This window comes from Hyaloscypha bicolor, assembly GCF_002865645.1.
Source record: "Hyaloscypha bicolor E unplaced genomic scaffold K444scaffold_56, whole genome shotgun sequence".
Lineage (NCBI taxonomy): Eukaryota > Fungi > Ascomycota > Leotiomycetes > Helotiales > Hyaloscyphaceae > Hyaloscypha > Hyaloscypha bicolor.
Genome location: NW_020194558.1, coordinates 2,464,934 through 2,480,290, shown reverse-complemented (window position 1 = coordinate 2,480,290; position 15,357 = coordinate 2,464,934). Strand labels below are relative to the sequence as shown.

At 48.8% G+C, this 15,357-nt stretch overlaps 6 protein-coding genes across 6 annotated transcripts; 5 read left to right on the top strand and 1 right to left on the bottom strand.

Moving 5' to 3' along the window:
- Positions 1–16: 16 nt before the first annotated feature.
- Positions 17–2,263, top strand: K444DRAFT_628660 (uncharacterized protein; the record flags this gene model as incomplete). Its single annotated transcript, XM_024882941.1, has 1 exon — positions 17–2,263. The coding sequence occupies one exon, from the start codon at positions 17–19 to the stop codon at positions 2,261–2,263; it is 2,247 nt and encodes a 748-aa protein (XP_024738548.1).
- Positions 2,264–2,338: 75 nt separating this feature from the next.
- Positions 2,339–5,199, bottom strand: K444DRAFT_611881 (uncharacterized protein). The gene is made up of 8 exons (XM_024880027.1): positions 5,173–5,199; positions 4,551–5,076; positions 4,452–4,488; positions 3,668–4,102; positions 3,556–3,617; positions 3,419–3,506; positions 2,727–3,364; positions 2,339–2,600 (listed from the first exon to the last, which is right to left on the bottom strand). The coding sequence occupies exons 2-8, from the start codon at positions 4,988–4,990 to the stop codon at positions 2,573–2,575; spliced, it is 1,728 nt and encodes a 575-aa protein (XP_024738547.1). The 5' UTR covers positions 4,991–5,076; positions 5,173–5,199; the 3' UTR covers positions 2,339–2,572.
- Positions 5,200–5,205: 6 nt separating this feature from the next.
- Positions 5,206–6,313, top strand: K444DRAFT_375059 (uncharacterized protein). Its single transcript, XM_024872309.1, has one exon. The coding sequence runs from the start codon at positions 5,326–5,328 to the stop codon at positions 6,205–6,207; it is 882 nt and encodes a 293-aa protein (XP_024738546.1). The 5' UTR covers positions 5,206–5,325; the 3' UTR covers positions 6,208–6,313.
- A 1,585-nt stretch (positions 6,314–7,898) lies between these two features.
- Positions 7,899–9,851, top strand: K444DRAFT_587854 (uncharacterized protein; the record flags this gene model as incomplete). The annotated part of the gene is made up of 2 exons (XM_024878037.1): positions 7,899–8,495; positions 8,625–9,851. The coding sequence occupies 2 exons, from the start codon at positions 7,899–7,901 to the stop codon at positions 9,462–9,464; spliced, it is 1,437 nt and encodes a 478-aa protein (XP_024738545.1). The 3' UTR covers positions 9,465–9,851.
- A 1,505-nt stretch (positions 9,852–11,356) lies between these two features.
- Positions 11,357–13,194, top strand: K444DRAFT_525843 (uncharacterized protein; the record flags this gene model as incomplete). Its single annotated transcript, XM_024874487.1, has 2 exons — positions 11,357–12,594; positions 12,645–13,194. 2 exons carry the CDS (start codon positions 11,357–11,359, stop codon positions 13,192–13,194), a joined length of 1,788 nt encoding a protein of 595 aa, XP_024738544.1.
- Positions 13,195–13,818: 624 nt separating this feature from the next.
- K444DRAFT_662662 (uncharacterized protein) lies at positions 13,819–14,656 on the top strand. Its single transcript, XM_024886728.1, has 2 exons — positions 13,819–14,186; positions 14,235–14,656. Exons 1-2 carry the CDS (start codon positions 14,001–14,003, stop codon positions 14,586–14,588), a joined length of 540 nt encoding a protein of 179 aa, XP_024738543.1. The 5' UTR covers positions 13,819–14,000; the 3' UTR covers positions 14,589–14,656.
- Positions 14,657–15,357: the final 701 nt, after the last annotated feature.

Below are 15,357 nucleotides of genomic sequence, written 5' to 3'. Positions count from 1 at the left end.
GATGTTGTCTACAGTAATGTCATTCCAAAACAAACACGCGTCATCGTCGTCAGATATTTTTATGTCGTCACGAGATCGCAATCTTCCACTGGCTTGCGTTCTCTTCTTCAGTCCCATCTCTTCCAAACCCAATTTTTCGATACGGCGCGAAAAGGCTCCAAGCACGATGTTGCGCCTCAAACGATTCGTCTCTCATCACCGAAAGCCTCCAATTCGGGACTCTTCTCGCAATAGTTTCGAAGATCTCTGTTTCACGGACAGGAAACTGTCCACAAACCCTACTAAGAGACTATCTTGGCTGTCTCAAAGTCCTTCGATTGACCATGCACCACTTCGAAGAACCAACAGCCAGGCGACAGTACGAGCTTATCAGAATCGCACGGCAGCCGCAACTGCGCATTCCTCCGCCACTTCTTTGTGCAGTTGTGATTGCGCTGCGAATCCAGCCGCGGTCGAGCTGCCTTTGTCAAAAGAATTGCCCGCATCAAATGAACCCGAGATTCTTTATCTCCCTCCATTGCCCCCAGAGAAAGCTTCGGACGATGCGCAAACATGGCGCCTCATATTCTCAGATTCTCCATCGCGATCACCGGAATCAAGTATTTCGAAACCAGGCCGAAAGAAGAGCTCGACAGCGACAATTGCTGCAGGATCTACCTTTGACCTCATTGGAGCTCTGGCGCTGGAAGCTCCGGATGAGGAGAACACACCAACACAAAGCCTCAAATATACATACGATTCAGATATGGAAGACTTCTCAGATAACGTCGAGCAATTGATTCGAGAAACCGACGCAGCATTCCAGGCCGTTGGAAATGCGTTGGCCGATGCAAAGGCCGCGACTCGAGGCTGGGACGACGACGTACCTGTGGCACGCAATGCTTCAGAAATCCGAGGTATCCCGAGAAAAAATCCAAGACCGTCAGTAACTCCTCTCAAAACGCAAGCATTGCGGTCAATGTCCGTTGCCAAAAAGAAGAAGCCAGCGAAACGGAATCTCTTAGGTAGGGCGCTGCGAAGTGTCCCTCCACCGGTTGCAAGTTCGCCGTCGAGATGGACCCTGAATGATATGACAACAAATGTGGTGGATGTGCTAAGCGGAAAGATCTTTCGAACAGAGGTCGATGAGATGTTGACGCCCGGGAGACTGCAACAGCTGCAAGAAAGCATCAGACTCTCTATCGAGCACCGAGAATCCGTAGATGCAATTCGTGTTGCCGAAGCAGAGGATGATATTGACACACCAACAGAGCCCTTCTACCTTGAAAGTCTCTCCAATCGGCTTGATGCTGCTCAAAAGTGCGCTCCTCATTTCCCAAGTCCGACCCTGCCACCCCCAGCAATACCGCAGCGACATCCAAAGAGACCTTCGAGACCTAACCCGCCACGAAAAGTCCAGTTCGCAGACAATGACGCAGGAATGGTAGTCAACGAATTAACCTTCCCCTCACCACAACGCATCTCCCGTCGTCCCTCCACCTCAGGAAACGTCCCTCGTCTCCCCACAATCCCCGAGATCTCACCCCTGACACTCTCACCCGCCAAGCAATTCACCTCCGTTTCCTCCATTTTCCAACCCTCTTCTCCACAGCCAGGAGTAGAAGAGAACTGCATCTACCTCCCCTGCGCACCGTTCACTCTCACTTCACCCCTTTTCCGGCACGGGACTATCAGAGTCCCGATTCCATTCCGAGAGCCGAATACGAAGTCCGATGAGGAAGCGTTGGATTGGACTGCGTTCCAGATGGCGATTTCGGGGACGGGGAGGATTGATGGGTATGCGGATAGCTATGAGACGGAGGAAAGAGAGTGGGCAGAATTAGCAGGGATGGAGCGGGAGGCGGATGAGATTTTGCACTGGTGGGCTGGGTTTGGGTATCAGGGGTGGGGAAGGATGGTTGGCGATAAGAGTTTGAAAGTTCGAGGAGAACGACGAGATAGTTTGAGGAGGAAGAGGAAGGAGGATATCGAGCAAGTTAGCGCTGAAGAAGTAGGAATCTCACCGAGACCCAGCGAGTGTTTGAAGAAGATTGTTGATACAGAGAAAATCGTGGTTGCGGATACCTCAGCGATTGGGAGTATGAATGAGGTGCAAAGAAAGGGGTCTCTTGCAGACAGTTTACCGCCAAGTCCAATGCTGGATTTTGTGGTCCCTGACCCAAGTAAGGATATTGAGGTTATCCCGATGGGGTTTAACTTGGGACATGATTTGGGGGATTTCTTGAGATGGGAGACGAATCATGTACAGACGTTGTTTTTATAGACGATTGAAGTTATAGAATAGGAGATTAGAAGAAACAACTATGAATGCAAAAGCAATAATAACGCTGATCGTCTTCTGCTTTAGAGGTGCCTTGACCTTGAAATCGATTTTGAAGGGAGTGGGACATATGACACAGAGCAACAAGGGCAGAGTAAGATCAACGCTTGTGTGTTGCAATCTTTACAGTAAAGGTTCGCCATATTTGTGAGGTGTGCCAGGGCGCAGCAGAATTCATGTGAATGTCGTAATTACCCCGCCCATGGTTTCCCTGCCATCCTCGCCTGACTCCCTGCCCAAATATCATCCGCCTTACGATGCGCTACCAACGGCATAGGAGCTGGAGTAAATTAGCAACATAATTTTTCGGGGAAGAGGGAGCCGGGAGCGAGCCCGGAGACGGGACAGTCTCCCGACCAGTGATAACAGAAGCTCGAGGGATGGGTCAAAGAAATAGGTTCTTTACAACTCCTGCGCCTCCAAGATGCGCACGTACTCGGCCGCATTTCTCCAGCGAGTTCCAAGCTTTCTTAGACAAAGTCTAATGGCGTCTAAAGCATTCTGGTATACCTCGTCGCCGCTCTCACGAACCATCCACGCATAGTTTGCGGCAGCAGAATACAGCGCGTCCATGATAATGGGGCTGATTCTATCTAGCTCCTGGCTAAGTGGTGTGTTGGCATTGATATGGTCAACGAAATTGACAATAGTGCCGGATACGGTCTTCAGACCTTCGATGGCCTGGATTTGCATCTCTGACGACTCTTTTCCGGTTAACTTGCAGTTTCCTTTAGGACAAGAATACACCTCGCAAAGGGAACATAGAGTGCTGTACGTCAGTGCTGTCGCGCTAGCATAACCGAAAAAATCCTGCTCTGCGTCTGCCTCTTCTGGGATCTTTCTTGCAAGTGCCGAGGCCGCCGAGTACAGCTCACTTGCTGCTTTATATTGGTCGGCTTCAGAGGCAAATTCGTCTCCATAATGATGTGAGAAAACTTTTCCCATCATTATCACAGCCTGACATAAGCGTGGGAATGAAGTGACGGGCTCGCTGATTGGGCTGCCGACTACGGCTCGTCTGGCAGCAGTCATCTCACCAGCCTCCTAATACAAACGTAAGATACTGAAACTCATATAGCTCGATCTGTGCTAACTTACCCATGCAGAATCATTAACAGGCAGAGGATCGTCACTCTTGGGCTCTTGAGAATTAAGAACATATGATTGGCTACCAAGTGAAACAATCCTGCAATGGGATGAGCAAAATTTATTTCTTGAAATGAAGATTTTCTTACCTGTTGACAATGAGAACACCCCACCATGTTCGCATCCGTTCCTCTTGCTCAGTCCAGGTACCCTATTTCCATGGTAAGTCTTTGCTTGAGGTGGAAAAATAATCATTCTTACCGGGCGACCGAGTAAATCGGTAGCATGTTTGTTGCCACTGATGCCCAGCATGTTGCCATATCTAACACACCAACCGGCAGTCATGTACGCAGCTGGATAAATGGCTTGTCCGTACTCATACCATGCAACTAAAATGTTGGCCTGGAGCATGAGCAAAGTTGCTGCACCAGTAGCCTCTAGCAGAGCAATAAAGCGTTTAGCCGACACATAAATTGGGTGTTGAGAGCTTTCGATGCCATCCTGTGGTCGTGAGATTATGAGTTTCATACAAAGAAACAAAAGCGCAAGGTCAGGACCAGCCTCCCAAAGGGGGTTGACCATATTTCGGGTGAGCCGCTTTTGAGAGAAAATCGGCATCCAATTGTGAATGGTTGCAAAGTATTCGGATATTGTCGCTTGTATAGTTGCTGCGTCTCCCAAGAGCTCAAGGACATCCTTTAATAGTATTAGTAAGTATCGGGCCAAGCCAAGACAAAGACCAGAAAAAGGGGAAAGTTGAGATGACGAGAAGCAGGTCAGACAACGGGTTCTCGTTATCTAATCTTATGAAAGGGACGTTGGAAAGTTCAGATGACGAGAGGAAGATCCGAGCGAAGGGAATCGTCGTAATTTGTGTGTAAAGATCAGCTCGAAGACAGCGACTTTGCAACAACGGATAACGCCCAAACGGCTACATCTCGTTATCGGAAGTAGACAAAGAGATGCGAGTGAAGGACAGAACCTCTGATGAAAGCAAAACTTCCAGGAAGTGAATGGTCTAGAAAGAGAGACGGCTGGTACTCACAACTGGTATCTCCAAAGATGGCTTTGGAACGACGATGCTAAAGGGGATACCTTGCATCAGCTTTGTCCTTTGTCCTCAAGCAGCTGAAATGAAACATACCCCCCATATTTGAAATTATCACTATCAAGAAAGGCAATTGCTGGAAATCTGTTCTGGATGCCTTGCCAGGGAGCGTCTTGTGGTGGTGTAAATGCGGGAACAGGTGGTCCAAGGTTGTCCGAGGTGGCCATTGTGGTGGAGGAAGGTGTAGCATAAGGAGATATTTGTGGATTCATGCCACCTCCGTTCAACCGTGACTCAAGCTCCATAAGCTTCTGCCGAAGAGCATTGAAGTCTTCCGACGAAGGAGGTGGTGCCGCGTTGGAGTAGTCACAATGCCGATTCATCCTCTCGCAAAGAGCACAAGCCGGCAGCGTCTTGCTGCATTTCCGCTTCTGCTTGCGGCATGACATGCAAGCTTGTGGGGCTTTGCCGAGCTCGAGCTCATGCATACCATTGCCGCTAACATGGCCATCGGGAGGACTCTCGTACATTGACATTATGTACTTCAAAGAGGGCGGTCGATGCGGGGGAGGTGTTGCGGCCGCGTCGCCGTGGACTTTGGAGATATTATCGGGAGGCGTTCCTAAAGTGACGCCGACGAATCAGTAAATGGGAAGCCAATTACGAGAGAGATCGAATGCGCTTGCCAGTGCCAGCCAAGGGAGTAACGCAAACTTGCCTCTGTGTATGTCTTGGTGATATCACAACTGAAGGGCAGCGAGTTTGAAAATGTTGTCTTGGGAAGAGCGGATCTTCGGCCGCTTGGCTGACAAAGCCTGTGGAGGCGAGCATTGCAGGCAGGGGGGCTTCTGACATCGGTTCATCACTTTACATGTATGAAGGTACCTTTATTCATGTTTTTGCCTGCACAAAACATACTATCCATTGTCACAAACTACTCATGGCATCCAAATTGCAGTCTACAGCTCCAGCAAGCTTTACTATATTTTCCGAACTGCCAAAGGAGCTGCGATGCATGATCTGGGCCAGATCTGCTCAACTTCGACCCCGAGTAATCCAGCTTTTCTACGAGTCAAGCACAAACACATGGCACGCATGGAAATACAGCTGCGGACGGCTTCCGCCGACACGGAAAGTCTCGAGAGAAGCACTCAAGGAGGCATTGAAAGGATACACCAAGGCTTTCGATACCTATGTGGATTTTGAGGAAGATACAATATTCATCAGCGACCCAGTGTTCGTCTTGCAGAAGCCAATGAGATCTCTCCTCAGCACAAAGTTTGCGAATCGAGTTCAGCATATTGCAATTCCCAGTGAGACGTATGCGGGGTTCATAGAGTCTGCTGTCAAATTCTCAGGTCTATGTTATTGGCTGACAACCATTTTGCGGAAGCTCAAAGGGCTTGCCCATTCCACACTGGTCATATTCGAAGATCATATCGACGATCATATTCATGATTCTGACTCGTATGTCACTGATTGGGACTGTTCAACGGATGAGAGTGAGGTCGAGAACATCGGTAGTGGACATGGGCCCGGCGAGAAGGAAGCTGGTGCTCCGAGCAGATCTACAGTGGATAACGATGCTGACAATGAGGCGGCTCAACATCTTCGCCGGCGTTTGGCACGTTTAGAGAAGGACGCACTTGCAAATATGTCGAAAGGCTCGTACCCCACCCTGGCAATATACACTTCGAAAGCGCGATGGAAAATGAGGATTACTGGGAAGACTGAAATGAATATAAAATCATGATAGTCGAACAATGTGAGGAAGAGAAGGCCGCAAATCCCGAGTGGGTTCGCCCAAAGCTCAGCATAATGCTCCTCAAGTACGGGCCGAATCGGCTTGGGGATTTTACCGGGCCGATACATCACCAAGGAGATTATAGCAACGTAGACCTGGAGGATGCAGAATTTCCACCGGACGAAAGTGACAGCGGTTCTATCGATGAGATGGACGAGCTCGCTAACATGTGAAATGGGAACTCAAATGGTATTCTCCAAGGGATGCTGGGAAAATATAGCGAGGATAGTACCGATCCTGGATGGGGTCCGGGGTTCTTTCGTCCTCGTATTCGTCGCGGTGACTTGGAAGTGGAGCATTGTTTCCTGGCCACCAAGTCCTGCGGATGTCGTACCTTTGCTTTGTTCTCCCAGCCTGGCAACCTATCGAACTGTAAATCTTACATCGAAAGAACAACCTCAGAAACAAAAGAAGGGTGCATTTGCGCCAACCTGGCATCGGTTTGAATGTTCTATTGCATTCTGGTTTCCTCTCGATGTATGCACAGTTGTTTCTTTCACATCGAGAATCCTGTTATTCAGATCTCGGCTATCTTTGCCCCTATCTCATGTCTCTGCTGTGATACATCTTAGTAATACATCTTTGTCCGTCATATGATTGGTGGGAATACTTGCAAAGTTTCCAAGAGCTTTGCGACCTGTCAGTGCCTGGTTCAATCAAACTCGGGAGCTCTGTGTGTGCTTGACTCAACACTATCATGCACTGAAGCTTCAAGTGCAATATAGTAGTCCCCTCCTGAACTTCTCGAGGCTTTCAGTACAATAACGGTCATCCTGCTCCGAATGTCCCCAGATCTCAACGTCTAAAAGAGATCTAGCCTCTTTGAATACCCCAAAACCTCTGGTATATTCAAAGCTCACTCCCTCTTAGCGTGAATTCGGTCTTGCCTTTAGCTTCCAAACTCGAAGTCAAGAGGGTTGGTTCTCAAGTGAGGCCTTGAACTGGCAATTACCGATAACTACTTTCGGTCTCTGTCAGAAAACAGTACCAATCAAGTTGGCAAGATCCAATTCAGGAAATTTAGCGGAGTCAGAGCGGGTGTCAAATTTATGTTTTATATCTAAAATCACAGTTTCTAAATGAATGTTGGAAACACGGCGTACAGGCCCTAAGTTTCCAATGTGAGCTCCCAATTTTTCGACCAAATCGAAGTACACAGGATGAAAGGGGAGCCCAACACGCCTCTCGTAATCTTTCGCTTCCACTTACTAGCTCTTCCAATGCAGACATTACGAAATCCGTTTGTATTTCCGATTCTCTTTTTATACACTTAGACAGGAATACATGATAATTAAGCATTGTACTCCCTCTGACTCGACCATTCAAGTAAACAAAGCCTTTTCTTTAAATTACCAAGTTTGGGCCAACTCTGTTTGAACAAGGAAAGTCCATTACTCGTGGTTGACTGCCTCCCTTCAGTGCATTAAACAGGTCGCGATTCCAGATCCACCTCCACTCCGATAAGATATATCAGGTGAATCGTGAATCTTCAATATTCCCACAGAGTTGTGACGACAAACTAGCGCGGTTCGCCAAAAATCAACATCAAATTGCAACAACAGGAACAAACCATTAACTTGCTACGTCACACTCCCACGCCCACCATGGCATACGACATTGCTTTCTCAGTCACTCCTCATATGGAGCTCCTCGACAACATCCTGCGCGAGCAGGTCGAAGGCCACGATACCTGGATCACCGAGGAGCCTCTCCATTCCGACCGCTGCGTCCCCGGCATCCCGGCGGCGTACAGGCTGGAACAGCGAGAAGACCGCGCCGTGTACGTGAAAGGCGTACCTCACGCATGGCAGAATGGACCTTTTCAGATACTCGTCGCCAACTTCGGCGAGGTGGAGAAAGTTCCATGCCTAATTTCCCTGGGCAGCGAACACACATTCCGCTGGGCTATTATGGCCACGGCTGAGGAGGCAGAGAATCTGTTGAATGGAATGCATGGGATGAGGTTTGAGGGAGAATACTTGACAACTTCGATGGCTACGCCGCCAGGACGAACGATACGCTTGTTGGCGCCTCTTACTCAAGCACCTGCTCGGCTCCCGCCTACGCCTCCATACACACCTTATCATAGTCTTGGAGCAGGCCTTGGAGCATTTCTTGGAGCACCAGCTGTCCATGGTCACCCATCTCCAGCTTCAAGCACCGATCCACAGGAGAAGGCAAAGGAAAACATACCACCTGTCACCCAGTACACAACACCCGCTACTAGAGCAAAATCAGTGGCAATTCCAAAGGAGTTTACCCCGTCTCCCAGAGCTCCCGAGTTTGCTCCCGCTTCCAGCGCTACTATTACGCCAAAGGAGTCTGTGCTGCCCTCCAACAATGATGCTGGTAGTACAACTGAAAAGTCTGCCAACTCAGATGCAACAGCTGCGCCAGCTCCTGCCACGCCAGCGCCATTCGTCCCCATTTCAACATCCTGGGCAAACATCGCCAGTGCCGCCAACCCCAACACTGGCGTCGTCGTATTGCACCCGACTCGGCCTGTCTCAAGTCGCCTCCAACCAGTCGGACGAATTCCGAGCGTCATACGTTCTGAACGCCACAAGGTCGTAATTCCTGAATCTCAAGCCGAGCAAATGCGCGTAGTCTTCCTACTCAACCTCCCGAACAATCTCAGTCTGCAAGACGTCTCCAATGGAGTGCAGGAAGGCCCTCTTGTCCAGATCGCTTTTGGTTTCGATGAGGTGGAACAAGCAAAGTTCGCAGGCGTAGTTTTCCAGTATGCTAGGGATGCTGAGGTGTTCCACCAAGTGCTTCAGAAGGAGAGGGCTGAGAGCAGACCCGAACGGTTCAGATTCATTGTGGACGCTGTCCGCGGCGACCCTTTCCCAGCTGACGAGGCGATCAAGGCTATGGGGGACCCTAAGATCAACGCCAGCCGACGTCTTACAATGGTCAAGAAAGGCTTCTTCTTCGTGTTTGGGGAGCGGCATTTGACGAATTTGTGCAATAAGGTTGTGGGAGAGGAAGACGTTCAGCTGGTTTGGTTGTATAATGGTGGGAATGCCACGGTGGTATTTTCTAATGTTCGGGCAGCGATGAAGATGAAGGCTGAGTTGGATAGGTTGACTGCTGGTGCTGGATTGCCTGGTGGACAACCTGCTGTTTGGGCGGGACTTCAAACGACCTACTCGAAGGATCCTTGCCATGTTCCATTGGTCCTCACGTCGGCCATCAACAATTAATGGTTTGGATTCGTTGGCTATGGTGTTGGAAGAGGCATAAATCGGTTGGATGGACTTGGACTGTTTCCTTCTTAATTATTGCAGTCGGGCCGTCCCGCACTCGTCACCTGTCACTGTGGCTAGTAGTTGGTGGCCTTCGGTTATCCGGTGGGTATTATCGATGGGTATTGCCTCTATGGCATCCACTGGGCCATGCGTCAAATATTAGAGTGTTTCATCGTATTTCGACTGTGGGGAAGCAACGGCCTTTCCTTCGAGATACCCGTGGGACCCTGAAAATATTCGTGCTGTTCGTCTGACATGGTGGCCAGAGAGGCCGCTACTCATGGCACGGGTCTGCCAGCCATATCTCTCCTCCGGGGCCTTAGTTTCTGAATTCTAATAAATCACAGATGCAAAGCACAAGGTTCACAGACTTCAGTGATTCAAGTACAAACGCAAAGCAGGAAGGGAGTATCAGAAGCACTTGGACCATCCGAGCGCCTTTCCATGCTGCTCCATTTTCAGTGCCCTTTGTCCATGCTCCGCAAACATCCCTAGTTCCTCAAATAGAGTTATTCCCCTGTCGTTAGTGGGTCTCAGGCCCAGTCTTCATGTGTGATACTTTTCTCCCCAGCCTCCACTAACCCATATTGACATCGTTGGTTGCTCGCTTGTTCCCAAGTATAGATATTTCATGTTGTTTGGTTAAATCGCGGCCTATTTGCTAGTAGAGAGAGCCTCAAATTAAACGTTTGGGAACGATGCGGTGGGGAGATTTTGAAGGTAGGGTCCCCTTTCTGGGTTCAAGGAAGACGAGACAGAGAGGAGGGAAGGAGCGGCAGGGAGCGGCAGGAGAATCCAGGGTCGTCGCAAGCATTGCGTTACAAATAACTCTCTTAATCGTTAGCTGCATGGGTGACTCGTGGAAGAAGATGCATGCTGTTGAAGTGACGCCTGGAATCCATCCAAGACCACCCCTGAATCTGGAAAGCGTTATGCCCAAAATGGATTTAAGGAAGGAACGACTCTGATCCAAAATTATTCAAGCAAAAACCGAGAGAAAGTATCCAAGAGCAATGACTAGACCTTTGCTGCCAATTTGGCCTCGAGTTGCCAATATAATTCTAAGGTTTCCTGTTTCATCACGTTTTTCTGTTGCACGTCTGCAGCGAGCGCATTTTTAAAATGTTCGTTCAGCTGCAGGAGATGATGATGTTCCGACTCCCGAGTGGTGGAAATTGGCGCTCACCGCCTTTGGCAGAATGAAGCTACGGGATGACATCGGGCGCCAAACGGGAGAACATCCTGTTTCACCGCCTATTGAATTCTGAGATCGCCCACTTTGACAACATCTATGATTTTCCTCTACTCTTTTACGACCCATATTGCTAGCTATTCAAATCCTGAGCCCCCATTTTGTTCATCAATATGGTCTATGATCCCAAAAGCCTTGGACAACTTCTAGGTTGACTTACGATACCGTGCTCCCCGAATTTTCCAGGGGATCATGAGAACATTATCTCTCTGTTTCTTCAACTACGTATAACCTTATTATTTATATCTCTAGTCTCCATTCAGTTTCCTCTTCAGATAATGCACAGACCAGGAGACAGGGGGGACTAGCGCCGATTAGCGAGGTGCAGTTGCATTAGCCTCGATCACTGACGTATTTGATTTTCCCCTTTGATGCGTGCTTCGTGAGATCGAGCTCAAGCTCCAACTCCTGTAGTTTAGACGTGTTCTCTCCATCAATTCCATACCGCGTCTAGGATCAATTGATGCTTACGCTTCGATCATGTAGTGGATGCTCCGCTCGCAGAACTTCGATCTATCTCACCAAGAACGATCAACTTCTTTCTCCCCAGCTCCGAATCTCCAAAAACACCTTTTCGAGCTCTCCTCTTCTCACAATGCCTCCCAAGAAAGCAATCACAAATGGCAAGCGGAAAGCTTCAACGTCCGCCGAACCAACTTCCAATGGAATGAAGAAGTCCAAGCTTGACGGGACCAATGACCATATCAAGGAACCCCATCCCAAAGCTCAAGAAGCAGAGGAAAATGGCATCGTCCTCCGAAAATATTACCCACACGAAATGTCGAACGCGCGAGCACTGGCCTACAACAACGGTGAAATTACACGTCCTATCGAGCTCCTAAATGCGGCACTGTCAGGGACGAAAGAACAGAGGGAGAAGATACAGGTCAAGGACGCGGTGGTTCACTGGTTCAAATGCGATTTGAGGACGAAGGATAATAAATCTTTACATTTGGCGAGCGAGAAAGCTAAGGAGAAGGGCGTCCCGTTGATTGGGATGTATATTGTTAGTCCGCAGGACTTCGAGGCACATTTGACAGCTCCAGTGAGGGTGGATTTCATACTCCGGACGTTGGAGGTGTTGAAGTCGGATTTGGCGAAGCTGGATATCCCACTCTACGTCGAGACTGTGGAGAAGAGGAAGAAGATTCCAGACAGAATATTGGAGTTGCTTGATGTATGGGGCGCGAGTCATTTGTTTGCGAACGTGGAGTATGAGGTTGATGAGTTGAGGAGGGAGGCGAGCTTGGTGAGGGCGTGCTTGGAACGGGGAATTGCGATGGATGTTGTGCCCGACACCTGTGTGGTCAGTCCTGGGGAGTTGGCGAGTGGAACGGGCAGACAGTATTCGATTTACACTCCATGGTTCAGAGCGTGGGTTGCTTATATTCACGGACATGCCGACGTATTGAATTTGTTCGACGAGCCGGGAAAGAATCCGGAGAGTGCGAGGAAGAAATTGCGGAAGCTTTTCGAGAGCAACATTCCAAGTGCGCCGGAGAACAAGAAGTTGACTGAGGAGGAGAAGGAAAGATTCAGATCAATGTGGCCATCAGGAGAGCACGAGGCGCATGAACGTCTGAAGAGATTCTGTGATGAGCGCATTGGAGGGTATTCTGACAACCGAAACTTCCCCGCAAAAGGTGCAACTTCGTCGTTGAGTGTACACCTCGCAAGCGGCACATTAAGTTCAAGAACGTGTGTTCGCACGGCACGAGACCACAATAGTACGAAAAAGCTGGATGGAGGAAATCAAGGAATTCAAACTTGGATTAGTGAAGTAGCATGGAGGGATTTCTATAAGCATGTCATGGCACACTGGCCTTACGTTTGGTAGGTCTTGATTCGGCCCCTCTCCTAACGACTCTGCTGATTGCTCCTAGTATGAATACACCTTTCAAACCCGAGTATACTAATATCGACTGGGAATATAATAATGAGCACTTTAAAGCTTGGTGCGACGGGAAAACTGGATATCCTATCGTCGACGCCGCAATGCGGCAACTCAAACACTGCGGCTACATGCATAATCGGTGTCGAATGATTGTGGGGTCTTTCCTCGCCAAGCATCTCCTTCTCGATTGGAGAATGGGAGAACGATATTTCATGGAGCATTTAATCGATGGCGATTTTGCCTCCAATAATGGCGGCTGGGGTTTCAGCGCATCAACAGGAGTGGATCCACAGCCATACTTTCGGATCTTCAACCCTCTCCTTCAGAGCGAGAAGTTTGACGCTGGTGGAGAATACATTCGGAAATGGGTTCCGGAGCTGGAAGGGATACAAGGAAACGCAATACACGATCCACATGCAAGAGGGAAGGGCAATGAAGCGAAAAGGAAAGGATACCCGGAGAGAATTGTGGACCACAAGGAAAGTAGGGATCGCGCTTTGGCGCGATACAAGCAGGGACTCGGACGAGATGCGGCGTGAAAGGCTTGATTTGAAGCTTTTCAGGGAGTTGCTTGTGGTGAACTTGTATCACCTGTCGATTACCGAGGCTTGTCTGGCTTAGGCTCAGAAATGATGAGCACTCAAGCTTTCCGATGATTCCGAAACATGGGTTTTAGCACGTGATGCCCCCTTTTTCCCTCCCGATCATCGCTTAAACCCCTGTCAAAACAATGATCTGGTAAACTCAAACCTTCAACGTCGGGAAACCATCCAAACTTGTTTGCCATTTCAAATCCTTCAACCCTATTATCCCGTCAGATGCCCGCCTTCGTAAGCTGCGACCCACATGGCACCATTGTTTTCTGTCATCCTATCTTCTCATTCGGGGATTTCCCAAAAATGTCCCGTTTTGAAATAAAGTTGAAAACCTAACTGAGGGGGAGTGTCATCTCCAGTAAGATAACAATTGCTAGTACTCTCCCTCTAATTAAATGTAACAGTGGGCCCTCTTGACCGGGGAGTTTTGTATGGTAGAATGTATTGCTCTGTGGACCCACTGTTACATTTAATTAGAGGGGGAGAGTAAGCATAAGCATTGAATCTAATCATATCTCATCAATCAAATCTAATAAATCTATAAACCTGTCCTCCCCCTCCTTCTCTTGGCACGGTTCCACATTCGCTTTCTGTTTATACTGTACTATTCTTCTTATTCACAGCTGGGCTGTTGCCGATCTTTAAACTTTGTTCTCTCATTCTTCCAAACCAAACGGAACCAACATATTCATTTTTAATACATATCCATTCTTTACGAAAGCCGAAAACAGCTGGCATAATCAACTATCATGCATTTCTCAACCACACTCACGATCTTTCTCTCGCTCGCCGGTGCCCTAGCCGCACCAATCAGCCTCGATAAAAAGGCCGCAACAGCAGCAGCAGGTGTACTAAAAGTCCAGACTTACGACGATTTCAATGTGTCCGGCGGAGTAGCCGGCAACGCCCTCGCTGAAGTGAACGCCGCGTTCCCCGTACGCCTCCTCACCCTCCCTTCTCGTTTCTCACTAACCTCTTCTCAGGTCGACCAAACCAACCTCGCCGGCGTAGCCGCCTCCGACCTCGCCATAATTGCCAAAGCAGCCCAAGTCTCCGAAGATGCAGAGACTGGCACGGGCGGCTTCAACGATGCGATTGCTGCGGCTGGCGGAACAGGCACCACAGCCGGGACCGCCCTCCAAAACGGGAAGATCAAGAATAAGGTGCTGAAGTTGCAGACGGATGTCCTGAGGATTCAGATCGAGGTTGCACAGGGCAATACGGGGAGTCAGAGTGAGCTGGCGACGCAGCAGGCCAAGTTGGCGACGAACGTTGCGTTGGATAAGGCGGCCGCGGGACAAAGTAGTACGGCGATTACGTTTTCGGGGAGTGATTAAGAGAGTAAGCGGGGGAAGAGAGTGGAGTGCAGGGGAGGGGCGGAGATGTTTGTATATATTAAAATGTGATACCTTTGGTTGTTCATCTCCAAAATATCATGCGCTGGTGACCGATGAATGATTGTGATCACAGGTATTAATCGAAGATATTTATTGAATGCAATCAAAAGGCTGATTCAGGGAGGCTTGCCATGAATGTCCTTTACAATATGTTTGACAGTTCGATTATTGGAGCACGAGGATAGTAAAGTATGTTCAACCAACCCATAAATAAATCTTCGATGGGAATAAGAGCTCCAACTCCTATCTCTTATCTCGGATCCTTGGAAAAGCATAGAACTCAAAGGATAAAATGTGAAGTTATAAATGTGCCTCCCATTTCTGGAAGTAAGTCTCTTCTGTGGTTTCTTACACTAACTCCTGAAGTTTTCAACACAACATACCACCCTTCAACTACATCATATAATAAACTTCACAGCATCTCAGTACCCAGACTCAATACCAACAGCAACAACAAAATAAAAGAAATTGACCCTTCTCAAATGGTTGATGAGATGTCGCACAATGGTTGGAACTGTTGCAACTGTATCCATCCGATCTGGATATACGGATGGATCTCCAGCTGCCCCAGTTGTGGACACCCGAGATGTGAGCATTGTACATGGGCTTGAAATAAGACAACTAGAAACTTTCTGTAGCAAAAGCGAAAGTCGTCCGCAAACCGTGCTTCTCTCGCGGCGGGTGCCCAGTGCTACCGATTCCGTAATTG